The sequence below is a fragment of the Vicugna pacos genome, chromosome 1 (assembly GCF_048564905.1).
Source record: "Vicugna pacos chromosome 1, VicPac4, whole genome shotgun sequence".
NCBI lineage: Eukaryota > Metazoa > Chordata > Mammalia > Artiodactyla > Camelidae > Vicugna > Vicugna pacos.
This window is the reverse complement of record NC_132987.1, coordinates 82,371,805-82,399,777: the sequence shown is the minus strand read 5'-3', so window position 1 is coordinate 82,399,777 and position 27,973 is coordinate 82,371,805. Positions and strand designations below refer to the sequence as shown.

The 27,973-nt window shown below is 32.5% G+C and overlaps 1 protein-coding gene across 11 annotated transcripts in view; it reads right to left on the bottom strand.

The window, feature by feature from the left end:
- Window positions 1-27,973, bottom strand: part of SENP7 (SUMO specific peptidase 7) — a 113,095-nt gene that overhangs the window by 76,092 nt on the left and 9,030 nt on the right. For 3 of the 11 annotated variants that reach the window (XM_072966065.1, XM_072966086.1, XM_072966069.1), the window contains exon 3: window positions 9,234-9,331. In XM_072966065.1, the coding sequence (XP_072822166.1) occupies window positions 9,234-9,331 (98 nt within the window). Of the gene's footprint in view, window positions 1-9,233; window positions 9,332-18,018; window positions 18,055-21,820; window positions 21,920-26,116; window positions 26,189-27,973 lie in introns of all 11 variants that reach the window. The other 8 variants (XM_072966026.1, XM_072966034.1, XM_072966031.1 and 5 more) reach the window with 4 other exon arrangements.

The window sequence follows — 27,973 nt, the reverse complement described above, 5'->3', positions numbered from 1 at the left end:
AGGAAATAATAAAGATCAGAGCAGACAAAATGATACAGAATAGAAAAGTAATAAAGTTAATGAAACCAGAAGTTGGTTCTTTTTTTAAAAAATCAACAAACTTGACAAACTTTTAGCTAGATTGACTAGGAAAAAAAAGAGAGAAGACACAAATTACAAAAATCAGAAATGAAACTAGGGAAATTGTTAATAGTTCAATAAAAATAAAAAGGACTATATTGAGTATTATAAACTGTATGTCAACAAAATTGGATAACCTAGATGAAAAGGTTAAATTCCCAGAAACACAAAATGTATCAAGACTAAGTCACAAAGAAACAAAATATGGAGAGATCCTATAATTAGTAAGAAAACTGAATCACTAATCAAAAAAAAAACCCCAACAAAGAAAAGCCTGGACTTGATGATTTCACTAGTAGATTCCAATAAACATTAAATGAAGAACTATCACTAATCCTTCTCAAACTTTTCCCAAAAATGGAAGCAAAGAAAACAATTTCTAACTTAGCCTATGAGATCAGCATTACCCTCATACCAAAGTCAAGATACTGAAGAAAATAGAAAGAAAACTGAAGACCAATATCCCTTACAAGCACTGATGCAAAATCCTTAACAAAATACTAACAAACCAAACTCAGTAGCATATTAAAAAGATTTTACACCATGACCAAGTGGGATTTGTTCCTGGAATGCAAAAAGGGTTCAATATATAAAAATAAAATGATGTAAAAACCACATTAACAGAACAAAGAGGGAAAAAAACATGACGATGCCAATTAACACAAAAAAGCATTTGACAACGTTCAATATCCTTTCATGATAAAAATGCTCAAAAAACTAGGAACAGAAGGAAATTGCTTCAACACAATAAAAGCCATATATGAAAAACCCAAGTGAACATCATACTTAATGATGAAAGACTGAAATGATTTTCCTCTCAATCAAGAAGAAAAGGATGCCTGTTCTCATCATTTCTATTCAACATAATATTGAAAGTTCTAGCCAGTAAGACAAGAAAAAGGAAAAAAAAAAAGGCATCCAAATTAGAAAGGAAGAAGTTAAATTATCTCTAGTCACATGACAGTATCATCTTCTATATATAGAAAAGCCTGAAGATTTCACAAAAAAAAAATGACTATTAAACCAATACATGAATGCAACAAAGTAGCCCAATACAAAGTCAATGTGCAAAAATCGGTTGCATTTCTATACATTAACAGCAAAGGATCTGAAAAGGAAATTATTAAAAAAATTCCTTTTATAATAGCATCAAAAAGAACAAAATACTTAGGAATTAACTTAAACCAAGGAGACAAGACTCATAAGATGAAACTATAAAACATGGCTAAAAGAAATTGAAGAAGGCATAAATATAAACACATCCAATGTTCATGGATTGGAAGACTAAACGTTGTTAAGATGTCAATACTGACCAAAGTAATCTACACATTGAATGCAATCATATCAAAATCACAATGAAGTTTTTCTTACAAAAACAGAAAAACCTATCCTAAAATTCATATAGAACCTCAAGGGACTCCCAATAGTCAAAACAATTTTGAAAAGGAAGTTTAAGCTATAAGACTCACATTTTATTTCAAAACTTACTACAAAGTTACTTCAATCAAAACAGTGTATACTAGGATAAAATCAGACATATAAATCACTAGAATACAATAGAGAGCCCAAAAATAAACTCTCACATATATGGTCAATGATTTTTAACAAGACTGCCAAGATCATCCAATGGGGAAAGGACAGCCTTTTCAACAAATGGTGCTAGGAAGACCGGATATATTCATGTACTAAAGAATGAAGCTGGACCTATACCTAACTCATGTATAAACATTAACTCAAAATAGATCAAAGAACTAAATGCAAAAGCTAAAATTATGAAACATAAGAAAAACATTGGGGAAAATCTTCATGACCATGACATTGGATTTAATGGCCATACAATTTAAGTATAACAAGATGAAAAGAGTTCTGGAGATGGATAATGATGATGTGAGGACAATATTATGATATATTTAACACCACTGAAGTATACATTTAAAAATGGTTAAGATGGTAAATTTTACATTAGGTGTATTTTACCATAATAAAAGAAGCAAAACAAGGGGGAGGGTACATCTCAGTGGTAGGGGGTAGGGCATAGCTCAGTGGTAGAGTGCTTGCTTAGCATGCACAATGTCCTGGGTTCAATCCCCAGTACCTCCATTAATAAATAAATAAATAAATAAACCTAATTATCTCCCCAATAAATAAATTAATTAATTAAAAATAATTAAACAAAATTTTTTCAATAAAAATTGTTATAAAAAATAAGCAAAACAATAAACGCATCTGTCAAAAATCATAGACATACATTTAAAACTGATGCATATTCTTCTACATAAATGATACATCAATCAAGCTGATTTATTTAAAAAAAAGAATAGAAAACCTAATAGTTCTATAACCAAAACTAACACACCAAAAAAGGTAATATAAAACAACAAAACTTTATTCATTTTATTTACATGTCCTGAGGTAGAAGTTAATTTTTAAGAAGCAATAAAGAATATGAGAAAGGAAACTTTACAAGTTTACAAGATTACAAGATTATTTCTGAAAAAAAATAATCTCTAGTCCCAAAAGGGCTCAATTTCTCTCCAATTTCAAGATGTCTATTTGGGTTGAAATGTGACCCTCCAAAAAAATATCCTTAAGTCCTAACTTCAGTACTTCAAAAATGCTACTTTATCTGGAAATATTCTCTCTACAGAGGTAATCAAGTTAAAATGAGGTCAGTAAGTTAGGCCCTAAAACAGGCAAAGCTCAAAGATTGTGGGTTCAGTTCCCGACCACCACAATAAAGCAAATATTGCAATAAAGCAAGTCACATGAATTTTTCTGGTTTCCAAGTGCATAAAAAAGTTATGCTTACATTATAAAGTGGACAACAGCATTATGCCTAAAAATTCTCATTTCAAAATACTTTAATTAGAAAATACTTTATTGCTAAAACATGCTAACCACCATTTGAGCCTTCAGTAAGTCACTGTAGTAACATCTAAAATTACATTTTTACAAGGAAGACATATAGGTGGCCAAAAGGCCTATGAAAAGATGCTCAACATCATTAATTTTTAGAAAAATACAAATCAAACCCACAATGAAGTATCACCTCACACACATCAGAACGACTATCATCAAAAAGTGTACAAATGATAAATGCTGGGGAGAGTGTGCAGAAAAGGGAAACCTCCTACACTATTGGTGGTAATGTAAATTCGTGTAGCCACTATGGAAAACGGTTTGGGGGCTCCCTAAAAAACTAAAAACAGAGCTACCATATGATCCAATGATCCCATTCTTCAGTGTGTGTGCATGTGTGTGTGTGCGTGTGTGTGTGTGTATATAAAAAAATGAAAATTCTAATTTGAAAAGATACATGCACTTCAATGTTCACAGTAGCACTATTAACAACAGCCAACACATGGAAGCAACCTACGTGTCTACTGACAGATGACTGGATAAAGATGATGTGGATATATATATACACAACAGAATATTACTCAGCCATAAAAAGAATGAAATACTGCAAGATGGATGAACCTAGAGAATATTATACTTAGGTAAGTCATAAAAAAACAAATACTATATATCACTTATATGTGGAATTAAAAAAAATAAAAATGAATCAATATACAAAATAGTAACAGACTCATAGACAGAAAAACTTACAGTTAACAAAGGAGAGAGATAGGAAAAGAGGGATAAATTAGGAATATGGGATTAACACATACAAACAACTATACATAAAACAGATAAACAACAAGGATTTATCAGATAGCACAGGGAATTATAGTCAGTATCTTGTCATAACCTATGATGGAATATAATCTGAAAAATATATATAACTGAATCACTTCACTGTATACCTGAAACTAACATGATACTGTAAATCAACTATACTTCAGTAAAAAAATTACTGACCACAGATCACTATAACAAATATAATAATAATGAAAAAGTTTTAAATATTGCTAGAATTACCAAAATGTGACACAGAGACACAAGTGAGCAAATGTTTTTGGGAAAAATGGTGCCAACAGATTTGCTCAACGCAGGGTTGTCATAAACATTCAATTTATAAAAAAGTGCAATGTATGCAAAGCACAATAAAGCAAAGCACAATAAAACAAGGTATGCCTGTAATATTATGTCCTTATAAAAAGGGCAGAAATAGACACACACACACAGGAAGACAATGTCAAGACCACGTAAGAACCAATGTAACACATTGGGAGAACATGTAAATATGGAGGACTGAATTTCTAAAGAAGAGAGGAGAGACATGGAACAGATTATACCCTAATGCCTTCAAAGGAAGCATGGCCTTGCTGACACTTCGATTCACATGAAGAGTGAAGGTATTAAACAATCTAATCAAAGGCAGAGATTGTCAGAGTAGATTAAAAAACAAGATCTTCTATGTTCTGAATGTTTGTTCCCCTCAAAATTCTTATTTTGAAATCCTAACCCCCAAAGCAATAGTATTAGGAGATGGGGCCTTTGGGAGGTGATTGGGTCATGAGGGTAGAGCCCTCACGAATCAGATTAGTGCTCTTATAAAAAAGGCTCAAGAGAGACCCCTTCTATCCCTCGAGGACAAAGCAAAAAAAAAAAAAAAAACATACATCTATGAACGAGAAAGCCAACACCAGACACTGAATCTGGAAGTGCAATGATCCTGAGATTCCCAGGCTCCAGAATTATGAAAAATAAATGTTTGTTGTTTATAAGCCACCTAGACTATGTCTGTTGGGACTGGTAATAATGAAATATCAAAGACAAGATCCAACTATATGTTCTCAACAAGAGATACACTTTGAATTCAAGAAACAAACAGATTCAAAGTAAAAGAGTGGAAAAAGGTATACCATGTAAATAGCAACCTTAAGGCAGGTGGAGTGGCTATGTTATTATTAGACAAAATAGACTTTAAAGCAAAAAAAAAAAAAGGAGAGACAATGAGGAACATTTCATTGACAAAGGTTAATTTATCAAGAAGACATACTGATTATAAATATACATATACCTACTAATAGAACCACAAAATACACTAAGCAAAAACTAACAAAAAGGAGAAATTAATGATTCAACAGTAATAGTTCAACACTTAAAAACCCCAGTCTTGAAAATGGAGAGAACAACTAGATAGAAAATCAGCAAGGATACAGAAGGCTTGAGTAACACTACCGAACAACTCAATCTAATGGACATCTATAGAACACTCTAACAAATAGAACAGAATGAACTTTCTTTTCAAACACACAGAACATTCTCCAAGAAGACCATATGCCATAAATAAACCTCAGTAAATTTATAAGAAGTGAAATCATACAAAATGTTCTCAGACCACAATGGAATTCAATTAAAAATTTAAAACAGATAAATAAGTCATGGGGATGTAATGTACATCATGGTGATCATTTCACAACATATACAAGTAGAGAATCATTATGTTGTATACCTGAAATTAATATAATGTTGTATGTCAATATCTCAACAAAAGAAGGAAATCTTTGAAATTTAAAAATACGGAGAAATTAAACAAATGGATCAATCATACCAGCAATTAGAAAATAGTTTTGAGATTAATGAAAAGAAAATCACAACATACCAGAATTTGTAAGGTGTAGCTAACTCAGTACTTAGAATAAAATTTAAAACTAAATATCTATATTAGAAAAGAAGACAGATCTCAAGTCAATAACCAAACCATACACCTTAAGAAATTACAAAAAGAAGTACAAACTATGTCCAAAAAAAGGAGAATAAGGAAAATAAGATTATAGTGGACATAAATGAAATTGAATAAGGAAAACCAACAGAGAATATTGATGAAACCAAAAGTTGGTTCTTTGAAAAGATCAACAAAATTTATAAATATCTAGACAGACTGAACAACAACAAAAAACACTCAAATTACTAAAATCAGGAATGAAAGAAGGGTCATTACTAACAATATTATAGAAAGTTTAAACAGTATAATAGAATACTATGAACAAATATATGCCAGTAAATTAGATAACTTACATAAAAACACAAATTCCCAGAAAGACACAAGGTACCAAAATTGACTTATTAAAATAAAAAAAGAGAAAATCTCAATAGATTCACGACAAGTAAAAATTTGAATTTGTAATTTGAAAACTTCACAAACACACACAAAACACCAGTGACCAGACAGCTTCACTGGTGAATTTTATCAAACATTTAAACAAGAATTAATACCAATCTTCCAAAAACTCTCCCAGAAAATGAAGAAAGAACACTTTTCAACTCATTCTATAAGGCCATTATTAGCCTGATTCCAAAGCCAGACAAAGACAACATAAAAAAAAAGGCAGGTGAACAAGTTTCCCTTCTGAATACAAACATAAGAGTTCCTCAATAAAATCCTAGCAAACTGAATCCAGTAATATATAAATGGGATCATCAATCAGGATCAAATGGGATTCATCCCAGGAATGTAAAATTAGTTTAAGATCTAAAAATCAATTTATGTAATACATTATATTAATACAGGATACCAATCACATGTAATAAATGCAGAAAAGGCATTTGACAAAATCAACACACATTCATGATAAAAAGCCTCCAAAAAATGAAGAGCAGAAGGGAACTACCTCAACATGAAAAAAAGCATGTCTTCATCTGTTCAGGCTATAACAAAATATCACAGACTCAGCAGCTTATAAACAACAAACACTTATTTCTCACGGTTCTGGAGGCAGGGAAGTCCAAGATCAGGATGCCAGTCAGCATGGCTGGGTTCTGGTGAAGGCCCTCTTCTGGGTTGTAGACTGCGGACTTCTCACAATGTCCTCGCATGGTAGAAAGTGGACCAGGAAGTTCTGTGAGGTCCTTTTTTTTTTTTTTAATAAAAAGAGCGCTAATTCCATTCATGAGTGCTCCACTCTCATGACTTAAGCACCCCCTCAAGGGCCCCACCTCTAAATACCATCACTTTGGGCATTAGGATTTCAACACATGAACTCTGGGGAGATAACAAACATTCAAACCATAGCAGGACATCAATGAAAAAACCTATAGCTAACATCATACCTAATGGTGAAATACTGAATGCTTTCCCTCTGAGAGTGGGAACAAAACAAAAGATTTCCACTCTCACCTCTTCCATTATACATTGTCTAAGTTCTAGCCAGGGCAATTAGGCAAGGAGAAAAAAAATTAAAAGCCTCTAGTTGAAAAGGAAGAAGTAAAACTGTCTTTACTTGGAGATGACATGATCTTGGATATACAAAATTCTAAGGAATCTACTAAAAACTCCTAGACCTAATAAGACAAACAGGGTCACAGTATATAAGGTCAACATACATAAATCAGTGGGATTCCTAAAACACTTCTATTCACAACAGCATCAAAAAAAAAATACTTGGAAACAAATTTAACGATAAAAGTCCAAGACACACTGAAAGCTACAAAACACTGTTGAAACACACTGAAGAAGACCTAAATAAATGGAAAGATAGCTCATATTCATTAATCAGAAGACTTAACTTGTTAAGATGACAAAACTTCCGAAACTGGTCTACAGATTCAACACATCCTCTATCAAAATCCTTGCTGGCTTTTTGTTAAAAAATGACAAACTGATTCGAAAATTCAGCTGAAAATGCAAGGAACCCAGAACCAAATGATCTTGAAAAATATTATAAACTTAAAAGACTCACACTTCCCAATTTCAAAACTTACTACAAAGTTGCAATAATACAGTATGCAGTACACAGTGGTACTGATTATAAAAAAAGACAAATAGATTAATGGACTAGAATTCCAAATTCAGAAATAAAACAGACATATAGATTAATGGACTAGAATTCCAAATCCAGAAATAAACCTTTATATTTACTGTCAATTGATTTTCAACAAAGGGAGCAAAAAAAATTGATATTTTTTCAATATATGTTGCTCGGACAATTGCATATTCACAAACAAAATACAAATTTGGATGCCTATCTCATGTTATACTTAAAAATTAATTCAAAATAGATAAAAGACCTATATCCAAGAGCTAGAACTATAAAACTCTTAGAAGAAAACACAACAGTAAATCATCATTATCTCAGATTAGGCAACAGTTTCTTAGATACGACATCGAAAGCACAGCAACAAAAGAAAAATAGATAAATGGGACGTCATTAAAATGAAAAACTGGTGTGCTTCAAAGGACAGCATCAAGAAAGTGAAAAGTTGAGTGGGACAAAATATATGCAAATCACATATCTGATAAGGATTTGTATCCAGGATATATAAAGAACTCTTATAACTCAACAATAAAAAGATAAACAATATAATTTTTAAATGGGCAAATGATCTAAACAGACATTCCTCCAGAGAAGATATACAAATGACAAACAGGCACATGAAAAGACACTCAGTATCATTAGGAAATGCATATCAAAACCACAATGAAATACCATTTCACACCCACTAGGACAACTATGAAAAGAAGGAAGGAAGGGAAGGAGGGACGGAAAATAAGAATCAGTAAGAATATGGAGTCACCAATATGTTTATTTTCTACAGACAATTTACTTGAAAGGTGAGAATTTAGACCTAGTAGTTTATAGAGTGCTCTGACATAAATTCAAGAACTCCAATTAATCTTCTAATCTGTGCAAACTCCCAACAATTGTAATTTTTACTTTGTTACTATCACTTTTTATTCATTCACTATTCTAAAAAAGGTAATACCCTTTTGAAAATACAACTTTTTAAGCATTTACTGATGTCCAACACTAAAAATTTAGCTCTGAATTCCTTCTGTTAATGATTGTAATTTGAATCCCCCAGATATTTAATTCCAGTATATCCATAATTTATTAATATATGACTATAAGACCACAGTTGCTAAATGGAGCATCTTTTTCATTGAAGACCACAAATGCTGAATCAAGCATTTTAATGAGTCTATATATAACTCTTGCTTTATTAGCTAAGGCTTATCAAGATATTCCAAACACACAAAAACAAGGAGTTAAGATAACTTAGAATCACAGAAAGTCAGAGCTTACAATTAACCGTATCCACTGAATTCAATCTTTGTATTGTAAAAACTGTGGTAATTGAGACCCAAAGAGGTTAAATGAATCACCCATTGTCACACTATACATAGTATAAGCCCATATTACATCACACACATACATTTATCTTACCTTTCTGGTGACATCTTAGAAGTGGCAGGACGCCCACGTACACCTTTTTTACTTTTATGGTCTAGAGAGAGGACCTTATTTCTTAGGCTTCTTTTCCACTAAGGAAAAAAAATGGAATTTCAATAATAAATACAGCAATATGGCAATTAAGAGGCATTTAAATTTTCTTTTTACTTACAGATTCAAGATAAACAGCCAAATTTATAATGGTTCACAGAGGAGGGGGGAAAGTACAGTCTACAACACACCTGGCTCTTTTGCAGTGTGGAAATAAAAGTCCACTACATAATATTAGAAAGACATTTTAAAATGTCAAGGTAACTTTAGTCAGGAAATCAACACTTTGAGATTCAAGAGCTTACATAACTAAGAAAATGTGAATGTATTGAATAAAAAGACTATTACATGCCAGGTTAAATAATCTATGATTCTGAAGTAACTGCATTTATAAACAACTGGAAGGGATTACAAGTTTCCCTGTGAATTGCTACATGGAAAAACTTTAGGGATGAGTCAGATATCTTACTAACAGCATTTAGATTTAATCCAACTAGGAATAAAAGTTACAATTGATTTAGTTAATATACAAATAGTGTGAATCTAGGCAAATAAATTATTTATCTTCTCTATGCATTAGTTTCCTTGCCTGAAAATGAATGTAACAATAGTAGCAATCTTACAAGGATTTATAATGATTATATATGTAATAAATTTAAAATACTGTCTTCTCAGAGATTTAGTACATAGCAGTATCATTGATGATAGCTAAACGGTGGCAGCAACTCAACTGTCCCATGAATAACATCAATAATAATAAAATGTGACATATACATACAAAATACTACTCAGCCTTAAAAAGGAAGGAAATTATGATACATGCTACAAGATAGATGAACCTTGATGACCGTGAGATAATAAAAAATATTTATATTGGTTTCTTCCCCCAGTTCCCGGCAGAGAGCTCCTAAACCCCTTTTAATTTCCTGGGTTATAGGAGTGACTTTTGCCCTAATGATGTGACTCTGGGTGAGCTCCTGGATGGCTCCTATATAGGGGCCAAGTCAGAAGAAAGACCAAGCCAATATCAAAAGCTTGGAATTCTCAGCCCTGCTCTCCCATTCTCTAGAAACGAAGAGGGCTGAAAACAGAGTTCATTATTAATCATGCCTATGTGAGGAAGCCTTCATTAAAAAAAACCCCAATAGTATGAAGTTGGAAAAGCTTTCAGATTGGTGAACACATCCACATACCAGGAAGGTGGCACACCCCAATTCCACAGAGACAGACGCTCCTGCACTCAGGACACTCCCAGACCTTGCCCTATGTGTGTCTTCATTTGGCTGCTCATCTGTATCCTTTATCATATCCTTTAATAAACTGGTAAGTGTAAATAAGTGTTTCTCTGGGTTCTATGAACTGCTCTAGCACAAATTAATCAAACCTGAGAAGGGAGTCACAGGAATCTCAGATTTATAGCCACCAGTCAGAAGTACATGACAACCTGGACTTGTGATTGGCATCTGAAGCAGAGTGAGAGCAGTCTTAGGACCGAGCCCATAACCTGTGGGATCTGAAACTATCTCCAGGTAGACAGTGTCAAAATAGAAAGAAATTATAAAACACCCAGCTAATAGCCCAGAGGATTTCTTGGTGGGGAAAAACTCTTCAAATATCTGGTGTGAGAAGCGCTGTGAGTATGACAGTAGTATGAGAGTACAGGAGAAACACAGGAGGATGATGGGTTTTTCCCAACACAATGACATTATGGTAAGTAAAATAAGCTAGTAACAAAAAGACAAATACTGTATGATTCAAGTTATATGAAGTATGTATAGTAGTCAAATATGCAGAAATAGAAAGTAGTAGAATAGTGGTTGCCAGGGGATGGAAGAGGTGAAAATGGAAATATTATTTAATGGGTATAGTGTTTTGGTTATGCAAGATGTAAAGAGTTCTGGAGATGGATGGTGGTGGTGGTGGTTGTACAACAATGTGAATGTACTAAATGCCAGTGAACTGTACCCTTAAAAATGGTTAAGATGATACATTTTATGCTATGTGTATTTTATCATAATTTAAAATAAATTTTTAAAAGATTAAAAAAATTCAAGTAATGAAAAACAAAATAAAAGTCTTAAACAAGATAGTCCTCAATAAACATTGTCCTTTTTACTCTCCAGGCACTGTTATCTCATTATCACCACAGTCCTGCATAGTGTAAAACTCATCACTTTACAAGTAGGAAGTAAAGTTCAGAGAATAAATCTGACCAATGAAACCAAGTCTGTCTGACATAAAAGCCTATGCTCCTTCCAATGCTGTAATTTTAAATAATACAAATTCTCAAAAATTCTTCATATCAAGATATCAACCTAAACACAGTCACTTCCATTTCACTACAAATGTAAATGTACCAGTATTTTCAACTAGATTGAAAATACACCTTTTCTCCATTTTCACTATCACTGTCTTGGTTCTGCCTCTTCTTATTTCTGGTCTGGACCCTTGTGACGTTCTCCTAATGGGATTCCCTGCAAATGGTCTCTTCTCCCTCCAATCCAGCAGCTACTCCATCATGAAAGTTAAATCTTTCAAAAATGCAAATCTGATGTCATTCTCCAGCTTAAATTCCTAAGCATTTCCCACTACCTAAAGGAGAAAAAAAATAAAGAACTGACTTATCTTTCTCACTTCTGCTTCCAATGAATCTCCTCTGACAACACTAAACTATATGTAGTTCCCTGAAAGTGCATGCCATTCAGACCCTTTGACATCTCTCTGTACGTGTTTCCTCTTACTAGAATGTGCTTTTCCCTTCCCAGTTCTCCTTGTCCATTAAGTCCCAGACCCACACCACCTATGAAGCCTTCCTTACTCTCTAGAAGAGTACATCAGTATCTCTTCAGTAACACCATTTTATATATCTCTATCACTGATAACACTTCTCATAATAAATTATATTATTTGTTTACATCAAACTGCAACCAGAACTGGGAATAACTAAGCTTACAAGGTGGACTCTCAGAACTACTGGCCAACTAGTTCCCTGAAACTGTTTCACTAATCTCACAGTAAATTCAACCTTCACATTTTTTGTTATTGAATTTTTTATACCCCACTAATCACAATGTAATTAGGTTTTGCCTATATTTGCAAAATGATGAGAGTACTAGCCTTTGGGTCTCAATTCTGTAGAGAAAAGAAATGTAATTCCTACCAAAGAGAGGGGAAAAGAATAAGAATTTCTGAACTATTACAAAAAATGAAATAAACACAATGAGACAAAATGAAGATAAATGTAATAGCAGAGGAGGGGAATGATTAAAATTTTATTAGCTCTAAATAACAGTAAGATGTTTCAATGCCTATCTCCAATCCTACCATATCCAAGGGTAACCTGGAGTATACCTAGAGATGTTATCAAGGGAAAACAAAAATCACTTAGATTTTGATAAAATTGTTTCTTATATTTAATATCACACTGAAATATTCACATATTTTCTTTTAAAAAGCTAGATTAGAATTGTAGACTGCACAATTTTTATTTTTCACAGATATGATTTTTTTACTAAATGAATTAAATAATATTTTATTCATCTCTGAAAAAATAAAAATCAGATAATAAAGAATTCTCCCACAATCTGATTATGAATGGGAATTTATTCACATACCTATTCTGAAAGCTATCTGATCACAAATAGGAAGTTAGAAATAGTATGAAAGAGTTTCAATTTAAATATGAAGAAGACTTTTAGAAGAATAAAAGACTTTGTTTATAGACAAGATCAACTCATTTAGTCACCTAATTTTGAAACTCTCATTCTGGCAGGGATATCAAAATAAAATACCATAATTAAAATTAAATGTTCCATAGGAACTCGACTGAAATTTTTCTTGGACAAAATCAATTCTACATGCATTCTAAGTGGTGCAGGGTTCTCAGTCTCAACTGAATGCCTCCTTGGATACTAAAAAGAAGCCAAATCTGCATCCGGAAGAAAATATTGACTTTGCTCACAACTACTTATCCCTGTCACAGCTCACTGTAATAAAGATGGACGATGACTTTTCACCCAATTGAGATTACTGGTTATGATTTAACTTTTATTTCAGAATTTTAATTCTATTGACTATTCATCTAATTTCCAAATTAGGAACATGTAATGCCAACAATGAAAACACTTATCAGAAAACATAAGCTGAAATTATTTGCTAACCAATATCTACTGAACAGCTGGATAAACTGGGGGTTGGGAGAAGGTCTGGGGAATCTGCTATTCTTGTCAACCAGTTTTCCCCGTGCATAGCTATGGAATAATATCATCACCAGGAAATTGACACTGAAACAATCCATGACCTTATTAAGATTTCACCTGCTTTACATGCACATGTATGTGTGCATGTATTTAGTCTTAAGCAATTTTATCACATGTACACATCTCTGTGACTACAAACAAAATCAAGACACAGAACAACTGTATCATGAAGATCTTTTCTGCTACCCTTTTATAAATCGAGCTGCCACCCTCCATGCCATAAGCCCTGTGCCTGTAGGCCCTCAGAGTTTTCCTAGCAACTCAAACAAACATTTGAGAAGAAAATAAAATGAATCCTATACAACCTATTCTATTAACTACAAGACAATTCCCAGTTCATTCTATAAGGCAAATATTACACTGATACCAAATTGATGTAGTGACAGGACAAGAAAACTAAAGACCAATATCCCTGGTAAGTACAGACAAAATTACTCAACAAAAATTAGCAGATCAAAACCAGCAATATATAAAAAGAGTAATACAATGTGACTGATTAGAGTTTATTCTAGGACATAAAAGTGGTTCAATATCTGAAAATCAACCTATGATTTAAAAAAAAAAAGATCCTACTCTACATTATATATAATAAACTCACTTGAAATACAAAGACACAAACAGATTAAAACTAAAGGGATGAAGAAAGATATACCATTCTAACAGAACTAAAGAAAGTTAGAGTAGCTGTATTAACTCCAGACTGAGACTTCAAGGGAAAAAAAAAAGTATCAAATTTTGAGGATACAGGGATAAAGAGGAATATTACAGAATAATAGATGGGTTAATTCTCCAAGAAGACATAACAAATCTTGCTGCATATATGCTTAACAACAGAGCACCAAAATACACAAGGCAAAAACCAACAGAAATACAAGGACAAATAGACAAATTAACAATTATAGTTAAAGACTTCAATACCGCTCCATCAGAAATAGACAGATCCAACAAGCAGAAAATCAATAAGGACATTGTTGAACTGAAAAACACCACCAATTGACTGGATCTAATTAATATTTATAGAATACTTCAACTAAAAACAGAAGAATACACACTCTTCTCAAGCTCACATGCTTAAAAGGAAATCTGTAGCATTCAATGCATGCATTGAAAAAGGAGACAATTCTAAAACCAATAATCTAAACTTTCAGTTTCAGACATTTAAAAAAGAAGGGCAAATTTATTCCAGAGTAAGCAAAAGAAAAGAAAGAAAGAAAGAAAAGAGCAGAAATCAATTAAGTTGAAAATAGGAAATCAACGCAGAAAATCAACTAAACCAAAAACTGGTTCTTTGAAAAGATCAATAAAAATGATAAACCTCTACACAGGTTAACCAAGAAAAAAAAAGAAGACACGAATTACTAATATCAAAAATCAAGGAGGGAGGATCAGTACTGATGAAATGGACATTATACAGAAGTAATAAAGAAATGCTATAAACAACTCAAAGCCCACAAATTTGAAAATGTAAGTGAAATGGACCAACACCTTGAAAGACAAAACTGACCAAAATTTACAAAAGTAGAAATACATAATCTGAGTATAGCCATATCTATTAAAGAAATTGAATCAGTATTTAATACTTTCCAAAATAGGAAGCACTGGGCCCAGTTTGGGTCACTGGTGAATTCTACCAAACATTTAAGGAATCAATTATAAAAATTTTCCACAATTTCTTCCAGAAAATGGAAGCAGAACACTTCCAAACTCATTCTATGAGACAGGCATTACCTTAATACCAAAACCAGAAAAATACATTACAAAAAAAGAAAACTACATAATACCTCTTACGATCAAGGTGCAAAAATTCTCAGCACAATCAAATCCAACAAAGTATAAACAGAATTATATATCATGAACAAGTGAGATTTATTTCAAGTATGAAATGTTGGTTAAGCATCTGAATAATCCATTAATGTCAACAAGCTAAAGAAGAAAAATGAAATGGTCATATCAATAGATGAAGAAAAAGAATTTGACAAAAACCCAAAAGCCATTTGTGATTTTTTTAAACTCTCAGCAAACTAGGAATAAAGGAGAATATTTTTAATCTGATAAAGAATATTTACAATAAACCTACAGCCAACATACTTAATCGTGAGGAACCATATGCTTTCATACTAAGATTGAGAACAAAGCAAGGATGTTACCTCTCACCACTCCTATTCAACCTCATACTGGAAGTCCTAGATAATGAAATATGACAAGAAAATGAAGTAAAAGGTATACAGATTGGGAAAGAAAAAATAAACCTTTTATTTGAGATGACATAAGTATCTATGAAGAAAATCTCAAAGAATCAATTAAAAAAAAAAACTCCTTGAACTAATAAGCAATTATAGCAATGGTTCAGGAAATAGGATGAATATACAAAAATTAATTGCTTTCTTACATGAAAGAAATTCTTACTATTAGAATTTGAAGTTAAAAACACAATACCATTTACATTAGCTGGAAAATTAAACACTTAGATACAAATCTTTAAAAAGACGTATAAAATCTATATGAAAAAACTATAAAATTCTGATGAAAAATATCAAACATATAAATAAACAGATATCCCATGCACATGGATAAGAAGATTCAACACTGTCAAGATGTCAGTTCTTCCCAACTTGATCTATAGAATCAACACAATTCCAATCAACATTCCAGCAAGTTATTTCGTGGGTATCAAGAGACTGATTCTAAATTTTAAATAGAAAGGTGAAAAACCCAGAATAGCCAACACAATATTAAAGAACAAGCTCAGAGGATGGATACTCCCACCTTCAAGACTTACTATAAAGTTATAGTAACCAAGGCAGCCTGGTATTGATTAAAGAACAGACAAATAGATCAACAGAACAGACAGCTGAGAAACAGATCCACACAATGTAATCAACAAATTTCTAACAAGGGAACAATGTCAATTCAATGGAGAAAGGCTAGTCTTTTCAACAAATGATGCAAAAACAACTGGACATCCATGTATAAAGAAATAAAGAGATACAAATCTTATACCTTTCACAAAAATTAACTGAAAATAGACCATAGATCTAAATATAAAATGCAAAACTGTAAAACTCCCAAAAGATAACACAGAAGAAAATCTAGGTGACCTTCAGTTGAACAATTACTTCTTAGATATAACACCTAAAGCACAATCCATGAAGGAAAAACTGATAACTTGGGTTTCATTAAAATTAAAAACTGCTCTGTGAAAGACACTGTTATTAAGAGTAAAAGTTAAGACACAGACTAGAAAAAAAAAATCTTTGCAAAACATGTATCTGATAAAGGACTGGTATCCAAAACATACAATCAACTATTAAAACCCAAAAATAAGAAAATAACCCGATTTTTAAAATGAGACAAAGATATGAACATACACTTCACCAAAGAAGATATACAGATGACAAATATGCATAAGAAAAGAAGCTCAATAAAATATGCCATTAGGCAACTGCAAGGTAAAACAAAGAGATATCAGTACATACCTGTTAGAACTACTTGAAAAAAAAATCTTCAACCCCATGTTCACTGAAGCATTATTTACAATAGCCAAGGCACACAACAACTTAAGTGTCCATCAAGTGATGAATGGATAAATAAAATGTGGTACACACACACACACACACACACACACACACACACACACACACACTAACAGAATGTTATTCAACCAAAAAAAAGAAGGGAATCTTGCCATTTTCAACAACATGGGTGGACTTCCAGGGCATAATACTAAGCAAAATAAGTCAGACAGAGAAAAATAAATACTGTATGATGTCATTTACATGTGGAATATTAAAAAAAATCAATACAGAGAACAGATTTGCAGTTGCCAGAGACAGGGGTTGAGGGTTGGAGGAAATGGATGAAGGTGGTCAAAAGATATAAACTTCCACTTATAAGATAAATAGGTCCTGGGGATTTAGTTAACAATACTGCGTTGTATATTTGAAAGCTACTAGGAGAGTAAATCTTAAAAGTCTCATCATAAGAAAAAAAAAAAAAAAGAAGTGTAACTATGTATGGTGGTGGATGTTAACTAAACTTACTAAATTTATTGTGGCAATAATTTTGCAATTTACACATGTATCAATGATTATGTTGTACACCTAAAACTAATAAAATGTTATATGACAATTATATCACAATTTTAAAAAATAATAATGTATCAGTATTTGACTCACTAATTATAACAAATGTACCACAGTAATGCAAGATATTAATAATAGGGAAACTGTGTCAGGGCAGGGCAGAATGAAGAGCCTATGGGTACTGCCTGTACTATTCCTTCAATTTTTCAGTAAATCTAGAACTAGTCTAAAAAATAAAGTCTATTAATTTTAAAAAATTAATAAACAGATAGTACCAAGTGCTGACAAAGTTACAGAACACCCAGAAGCCTCCATATATTGCTGCTGGGAATGAAAATTGGTATAACCAGTCTGGAAAACAGTTTTTGCAGTTAAATATAGACTTACCATATGATTCAGGAATCCCACTTCTAGGCATTTAATCTAGAAAAATATAAACTTATGCTTAAAAAAATTGTGTGCAAGTATGTATAGCAGCTTTATTCCTAATTGCCAAAAACTGGAAACGACCCGTATGTCCTTCAGTCGTCAATGGAGGAATGGTTAAACAAATTACTGATATACACAACAACATGGATGAAATCTCAATGGCATTTTGCTGAGTGAAAAAGTCACTCTCAAAAAATTATTTATTAAAAAAAACCCATTATTTATTCTGTGATTTCATTCATATGACATTATGGAAAATGTAGAAAGTACAGGTACAGAAAACAACATTACCATGGATTAGGGATGGGGATAGAGAGTAACTACAAAGGGGACAGCACCAGGGAAATTTTTGGAGTGATGGAACTGTACACTATCTTCACGTGATGATAGTTATAGGAGTTATAGGAGTCTCTACAGGTCTTGTAACTCATAAGACTGTACACCAAGAAACAAATTATAAATAAATACAAATACACACACACAGACCCATTTATTACAGTGGTGGTTGCAAAAGTGTATATACCTTTGTCAAAATTCAGAACACTTAAAATGTCACAGACATAGAAAACAAACATATGGTTACCAGAGGGGAAGGGAATGGGAAAGGATAAATTGGGAGTTTGAGATTTGCAGATACTACTATATATAAAATAGGTAAACAAGTTTACACTGTATAGCACAGTGAACCATATTCAGTATCTTGTAGTAACTTATGGTGAAAAAGAATATGATAACGAATATATGTATGTTCATGTATGACTGAAGCATTGTGCTATACACCAGAAATTGATGCATTGTAAACTGAATATACTTCAATAAAACTATTAAGTTTAAAAAAGAACACTTAAAATAGATTAACTCAATTATACATAAACTGTCAATAAAATTTATTTTAAAAAGGGCAAAAAATCTGAACAGACACTTCACAAAAAAAGAGAAGATAAACAGCAGCTAATCAGCATATGAAAATGTTTTAACTCCATTAGTCAACAGGGCAATGCAAATTAAAACCAAGCCCAAAAGTCCATCAATATGAGAATTAAATTGCTGTTATATTCATATAATAGCATATTACTTAGCAATAAAAAGGAACAAATCACTGATAAATACAAAACAGGAATCAGTTTCAACAACATTTAACTGAGCAATAGAGGGCAACCGCAAAAGAGTATATACTGTATGAACAGACAAAACTATCTTACAGATATAAAATCAGAAAATTGGTTGTGAGGAACACGGTGGGAACGGTGACAGCAGGAAAAGAGAAGACACAATGGAAAGAGACATAAGGGAACTTTTAAGGCCCGTGACGATGCTCTATTTCATTGGATATTGGTTGCATGTGTTAAATTAGTCAAAGCTCATTCAATTATATGCCTAAGATTCGTGCAGCCTATTTTATATAATTATGTCTCAACAAAAACCACAAATAAATACATAAGATTAAATTCTGCTATGGACTATAGAAAATGGCATTTATCCTTTTTTTTTTTCATTGAAACCTATGGCATATGGGTGAAACAACGAAGCAAGATTTTGGTAACGCTTCAAACTCCAGTAACAATAAAGCACACAACAAATACTGTGAAGTCTAAAGCAAAAAGGAAGCAAGGTAACGCTGACATATGCCACTTCAAATCTCAAACAGGATGTAGATTCCCCCAAAGTTAAGTATCACTACACTAAAAAAGATAGACACCCAACTAGAGTGGGAAACAAGTCACAGGAAAAGAAAATATGTCTCTGAGGAGGTTTAGTTCATTCAGTAAGTTAGAGAGAATTAAAGGAGAAAATAAGTCATTAGTTCTCAGGAAAAGGAGACTGCTGAAAGGAAGAGGAGGTAAGGAAGAGAGAGGACAGCAGATTATATAACACAAAGACTTAATACCTAAAGAGCTGCCCGGTGAACCATATCTTTTTGAAGGACAAAAGCTAAATGAAGATTATACAGGGTAAAGGAAAAAACACATCTGGTAAGATCCTCTTTAAGAAAACAAACCTAACAAAAATCATGTCTACTTCCAAGAAACTGTGTATGTGTATATTTAAAATGATACATATGTATCTTTTCACTCCACTCAATATTCTAAAACATAAAATATGTAAATGCAAAGAGATAAAATTTTCTTAAAATAATGTTTTTTTCTTCCACTGGCAACAATTTTACTGCATGATAATGCCCAGTGCTAGTAAATTTGTAGAAATATGGGAGCTCTCACTGGTGGCAATATAAATTGGTAGAAATTTTCTGTGAGATAATTTTGCAATATTTATTAAAATTTAATATTCAAATTCCCTTAGACCCAGTAATCCCACCCAAAAATGGTTCCCTGTTTATGAAAAATGATGTTCGCTACAACACTGTTTCTATTAGTAAAACACCAGAAACAACCGAACTGTCTACTATCAATGTACTAAGTGAATAAATTACAATATACAGTATATCTTTGGAGTACTGCAAGGCCAACAAAAAATAAACAAAGAAGTAGATCTAAATGTGTCAAAATAGAAAAAAATTTAAAGATATTATTAACTGAAAACGGCAAAGAACAGAATTAGATGTATTTCATGATCCCTCTTCAGCAATGATCAAAAAATAACATAAACTCATATGTGGGCAATATGCTTTTCTTTTTTGTACACTGTATAAAAAACAAACTATTATTTAATAATTAAAATTTTAAATAATCTTAAAGCAATTAATACCAATGATAAATCTTTCCTCTGAGAACAAGTTATAATAAATGGTTAATTTTTCTTGCCTGTAACATGAAAACACATATACTCAAGGTGACTTAAAGTCTCTTATCCTAAAATGCTACTGTTAGGAACTGGATTGTCTCTTCCAAAATCCGTATGTTGAAGCCCTAACTATTAATATGACTATATGTGGAGACAGGGCCTTCACAGAGGTAATTAAGTTTAAATGAGGTCCTAAGGGTGGGAATCTAATCCTACAGGACTAGTGTCCTTATAAGAAGAGGAGGAAACTCCAAGGGATGTGGATACACAGAAAAGAGATCATGTGAGGATACAGCAAGAAGGTGGCCACCTATAAGCCAAGGAGAGAGGCCTTGGAGACACCAACCCTGCTAGCACCTTGATCCTGGACTTTCAGCCTCCAGAACTCTGAGAAAATAACTTTCTGTTGTTGAAGCCACCTGACCTGTGGTATTTTGTTATGTTAGCCCAGCAAATTAATATGTATAGTCTCAACTGGAGAAATTGGAAAGTATGAGAAAAATTCTATTTTTAAAACATTGATCATGAGTTGTGCAAGTGAAGGGGAAAAAAATTTTAAAAATGCTATCTTAAGCCATACTCATGAGAACTCTAAAGTAATACTTAACAGTGATAAAATTAGTTCAGATTTATAATCACGATATCTTTTAGAATACATTTGTGTCACCCTTGAAGATATACTTTCTCAAATTTACAAAACACGAGAAAAAAAAGCAAGTTGATTCTAAAGACCTGAACGGTCTCATAAATGTAAAATACAATATATTTCATAATAATGAGATTTAAATTTCATGAAGAAAACAACCATGCATAATACAGTATTCTTAGATTAAAAGTAAAAAAAAAAACAAAAAAAACCCTAATCTCTTCAACATATGCCAGAAATAAATTCATTTAAAATTATATAACACAGGAAAACCAAAAAAGGACATAATAGGAAAATAAAAATTCAGCTTTATTAAAATATTTTAAACATACCAAATAATGCCACATACTTAAAAGAAAAGTTTTTATTTACCCCCTGCAAAGGGAGATCCCAGCGTTCTGAGCGTCTGAGTTTGGACAGTGGTGACTGAACACAAATATCCTCTGGTTTTGCATTTAACATCTTTGTTATCTAAATCCAGAATGAGAAAATAATCAGTTTAAGTGAAATATAAATAAAAGCCAATGACCTAAAAGAACTATTATATTATCCGCATTAATATTTTGCTATTACTTTTAAAGAGTTTTAATTTCAGTGCTTAATTTATAGGCAGTTAAATATAATTTGTAAAAAATCTCTCATTCAGTATAAAGGTAGGTAAATGAAGTACCACAATAACTTCCTAACTATTCTTACCTACAGTTTCTCCCCCTTCTAATTTTTCAAATGCTTTCCCCAGAGTTCCCTAATACACAAATATAATTATGGTACAATCTTAAAATACAATAATGGCTTCCATTACTTACAGATAAAACTCTTAACAATCTGGGCTCCTTGACATCACCCACACATCACAAACTCGATACTCCAACAACATTGAGTTTATTGAATCTTTTTCAAACATATATTATATCTCTAGCCCCTTGTAAGTGCTGCTCCTTCAACCCAGAATGCTCTCCCCTCTAATTCTCCCTTGTTAAAATACTTCAGATTCTGCACAAAATTATTCTCTTATCCACACAACTGTCACTGCCACACCAAGGCATTTCTTTCTCTGGGTATTAGAACTTGGTAACTGATATTACGCATATCATACTATATTATAATTATTCATCTACATGAATGTTTTCTTCTGCAGACTGTGGAGGTCACTAAAGAGAGTGCCCTGATCTTTATACCTCCAAAGTGTATATCGCTCATGATACACTGAATAAACAAATGAATGAACATACAGATTGCAGCCATGAGTTTGAAATCATTTGTTTGGATCTGAAATAATTTAACTTTCACATTATAAATGATGCTTAAGCATCAAGTTCAGCTTATTATATGACATAAAATAAAGCACTATATCAACTACCACTAACAACCATAAAATGATTTCAATGAGAGTAAAGCATTAAGTCAGGAGGATAAAATAAATCTGAAGAAAGGGTACTCAACTCTTTTATTTCATTAGCATTTATGTATTAATCCTCCTGGGCACCAGTAATGTCTTAATTATTTATACCAAATCTATATAAAAAGGTACCTCTTTATAATTTTTTATCTGCAAAAACAGCATTTTCTCTCAATCAGTCATTTCCTTCATATTCTTAACGAAGGAACAAGAGTTGTTCTCTCAGAGAGTGAAATAAGGGTTTCGGGCTAATCACACCCATGGATCCTTTGTGAGTAGGATATTTAGCCTCTATTAGACACCGTGGCACACCGTATTGTCCACAGATGGTCATATCAATATTCCACATCCCACATCCCCTTTTTACAACGTGACACTGACCATTTCTCCAACATCAGGTGTGGTCTACGTTTCTTCCCCTTGAATCTAAGCAGAACTGTGACTGGAATTCCAAGGCTAGATCATAAAAGGCAATACATGGAGCTGCACTGCTTCAGCCTGGCTCTCATGTACTTGCGTGTTCTCCCTTCTTTCCTGTCTTTTCCCCTTTCTCTCTGTCTCTCAGTACACATGCCTTGGGAGCCCTGAGCCATAGCTTAAAAAAGTCTTGGACACCCTGAAGTTGCTGTGCTGCAAAGATCACATGAAAAGGCTAAAAACAATAGATATACATCAAGATATCTGAGTCTTCCCAACACAGGTATGAAGATAAGTGAGTGATCCTTTAAGATGATTCCAGGCCCCAGCCTCGGAGCAAACCTAGCTAACATCAGCTAAAATAAGGAAAAGCTATCTCCAACTGAACCCTGCCCAGACAACAGATTCATGAGCAAAATAAGTTTAAACTGTTAAGTTTGGGGGTAATTTGTTACACAGCCCTAGTAATAATCTGAAAAGATGCCAAGGTCAAACTTGAAGGAGAGCAACTGCTATTTTAAAAAGAGTTGGGCATAGGTTTTAAGCATTTTGCAAAATGTCTATCTTATAGAAGACTGTTGATGTCTTCTGTGGAAGATATATTTTATATCCTTTTTGCACAACAGTTTTTACTATTTTACCTGTGAGTGGCTTAGACTCAACGTCAATAAATTATTTGCCCTAATAAATATTCATGTATTCTTCCATTAGGAACAACACAAAACATAATCTACCTTATTTTCAAAAAGAGCAGTCTCTGCTTCCCCCAAAAGTATAGAAATAGGAGATTTATTAAAACTCAAAATAAACATCAAGAGGCATGAAAATCAAAGTATCATTGACCCTTGAACAACTCAGGAGTTGGGGCACTGCACCCCTGCACAGTTGAAAATCTGAGTAACTTTATCATCAGCCCCTCGTATCCACAGTTTCACATCCCCGGGTTCAACCAACTACGGATTGTATAGTCCTAAAATATTTATTTTTAAAATTCCGCATGTAGGTGAACCAGCACAGTTCAAATCTATTGTGTTTAAGGACCAACTTATACACATAAAAATATTTATGAACAGGGACATAGACTATATATTACTTACAATATACAAAAACCAGAAACAATGACAATAAAAGAGCAATTAAACAAAACTATGGTAAAACTAAATAATGAGACACTTTCATTTATTAAACTACACGTTCCAAAAGAATAATTAATGATATAAGACATTATTTCCAACATAAGTTGCAAAGAAAATCATACATACAAAATGATCTCTCTTTCATAAAACAAAAAAAAAATCCATGTATAGAAAACAAATGTGAAATGATACACACAAAAATGTTTAACAGTAATTATCTCTGAATGCTGATGTAGTAGGTGATTTTTATTTTCATTTTTGTATTTTCCTACAGTTTCCAAATGTTTTGTATTTTAATAGGAGTATCATGCAATTACTAAAGGCAAGAAAAAAATAAACGAACATTTAAAGCTCAAAAAAAAACCTCTGCTGCAGCTTCTTGGTCAATAAATGTCTCAGTCTAATATTGTGTATGAGTGGCAAGCAGACTTTAGATACAAACTAACTACTTTGTCCATTTTTTCTACACTCACTTTTTATTAATGATTAAATCATTGATAATGACATAAGTCTTTTTGCAACAATCTGATCTATTCTTAGACAAATTTTAATAATGGTCTCAAGTGTGTACAATTAAAAAAGATTCTAAGCCACTAATGATTCTGCAAAGCCTCATAACAAGAATCAGAATGGATTCCTAATACTTTCAAGTACTTTCAATAGTCTCCTAATACTTTAAAGACTGAAATTTAATCTTTTAAGGCAAGAATGGGTTTTAAAACCCCTTCAATGAAGTTATACTTAAATACACTTAAAGAACTCTAACAATGTCCCCAAAACAAAGCTCAAGGACATTTATTTTATTTACTAATATTCAAATATACTATTAAACAAGACTTGCAGCAGTTCAATTCACGCAGTTACTTCGAGGTTTTCATTTTATACCTAATTCATTGCAGTATGCCCTCAAAAAGAATGCAGTCCAAAGAGGATAATCCAGGGCAGGGGGAGGGATGCTACATTCTATTGACAAATCATACATTGTTAACAAATGCTCTTTAAACTGTTCGAGTTGAGATGATCTCTGCCATGTTCTTCATACAGAACTTAAGAATTGTAATCACTTATTTGTTTGGACACTACATAGATATAAAGCTTTATTTGAGGAAAATTTGAGGTCTGCTCATGGGTATGGCTATGACTTACCAAGGAAAAATTAAAGTCTTGTTTTTCAGTTTTCAGTCTCAGCCTCCCACGTATAAATCCAAAGATTATAAATATCTCCCCATTAGCGGAGTTCAAAGTGTTCACACTCTTACTCTACATCTATCCAGAGAGGAGATGTAAGCCTTGAATTAATCTATTTCCAGCTCCTATCAAAGGGCCAGGAGTAATTTAGTAGATAATGATATTCCAAAGATTTAGCTACAAGGGTAACAACTGCAGTACTATTTATAATTTTTTAAACTGAAAAAAATATAATGAAAGGATAGTGGTTAAATTAACTGTGATATACCGTAAAATGGAATACAGTGTAGTCATTAAAAATATTTACTACTGCTTATGCCTGGTACTAACGCTCAGTAGAGTATCCAACACACATTAAGTATGCAATAAGTATCTACTGAGAAATGCTTAAATTTGATTTCATAAAATGATGTTCACAATACATAGTTAAGTAGAAAAAGTTAATTATAAAACAGTATTTTATGATTTTTAATTGTTAATATTTAAATATTTATCATAAATAAGCAGACAAACTAGAAGCATATATACCTTAGTATTAATTTTGATTGAATCCAGGTGGTCTTTTTGTGTACTTGAATTTTCCATTTTCTTGACAACAATCTAGTATTGAGTTAGAAATATTTTTTTAATACTTTACACTCAAAATGCATCAGTATCATGTTCCTATATCCATCAATGCTCTAATCCTTTTAGTAATTTATTTCCCTAGCTGCCTTGAGAGAAAAAGCAGTAATATGAGCTACTAACGAAAATTTAATATGCCAATTTTTTAAGAATTTACAATTTTAAAGAGCAGTAGTACAACTTTGTGTGCATATTATGGTTGAACAAGTAAGAAAATATATTGTAGACAATGAAAGACAGAAAAAAAGTTAAAAATAAAGAGGGAAGGCTAGAATAAGCCCTGTGGTATTGGACTGGAATCAGAAGTAACAGTACTGAACTCATGGGGTTTTTTTTCAGTTGTACAGAAAAGTAGTTAGAGAAATAAATATATACAGATTAGTATGTATGTGTATGGGTTAGTATACATATATTTTTCTAGTCCTGTCTATTGAGATAGCCTAGAAACAATGATACTGCAGCAGCAAAGAGCACACCTAACACCCAGATCTGGTTCTAAAGACCATTCTTCAATAAAAAGAATCAGGGCTCCTTGGAAAGTCCCTTGCAGTACCAGAAAGTAAGGAGGCGGTCAAAAAAAAAAAAAAAAAAGGAGCATGTCAAAAGGGCACAGGAGTCATCCGTCATCCTGAAAGATCTCCCAATGCCAAAGCTGGAATTCTTTGATCAACAAAACCAGTAATGACAGTAGTAGACTATAACACATAAAATAAAATAAATACCTATGAGTCCATATTGATATATGTAAATAATGAATAAATAAATAAGTGAGGGAAGAGGGACAGCTCACCCTTACAGAAGAATTTTAATTAATAAATATAGAGGAATGAAGAAAACAGAAAATCACCAATAGAATATTGCTTATTAATTGTTGCAGGTAAGATCCACTGCTAGATGCTAAAAAAGAGGGTGAAAGATTGAGAACAAACAGTATATCTGCATAGATTCAAAATATCTCTCCCAACTCAAACTTCCAGTCATAAGATAGACAAGTACTAGGGATGTAATGTAAAACATGATAAAGATAATTAACACTGCTCTAAGTTACAAATGAAAGTTAAGAGAGTAAATCCTAAGAGTTCTCATCACAAGGAAAAATAATGTTTTTCTATTTTTTTAATGTTGTACCTATACAAGATGATGGATGCTCACTAAACCTACTGTGGTAATCCTTTCATGATATATGTTAAGTCAAATCATTTTACTGTACACCTGAAACTTATTGAGTCCTGTATGTTAATTATATCTCAATAAAACTGGGGGGAAAAACACAAAATACGTCTCCCAAGATATCTACTTATTACAAATGGAAAGAGCAACTCTACAACAGAGTAACCAGGCAGATACCATCTTAACCAGGTGATCAAGACTGACATCACCAGTAATAAGACTTATCATCATCACGTGTTCCCTGACAGGATATACTGAGAAGGGCACAATATTTCCATGGTATTCCTCCCATAAAACCATACCCTTAATCTAATCATGCATGATTAGAAACATGAGACAAACTCAGACTGAGGGTTATTCAACAAAATATTGACCAGCATTCTTTAAGCGTCCTTGTCAGGAAAGAAAAAAGACAAGAACTGTCACAGACAGAAGGAAATCAATGCAATGTGGGATCCTGGATTAGATCCTGAAACAGAAACATGACATCAGTGGGAAAATTGAAGAAATCCAAATAATGTCTGTAGTTTAAAATATTATACTTATGTTAATTTCTTTATCTTGATAATTTTACTACAGTAATGTAACATA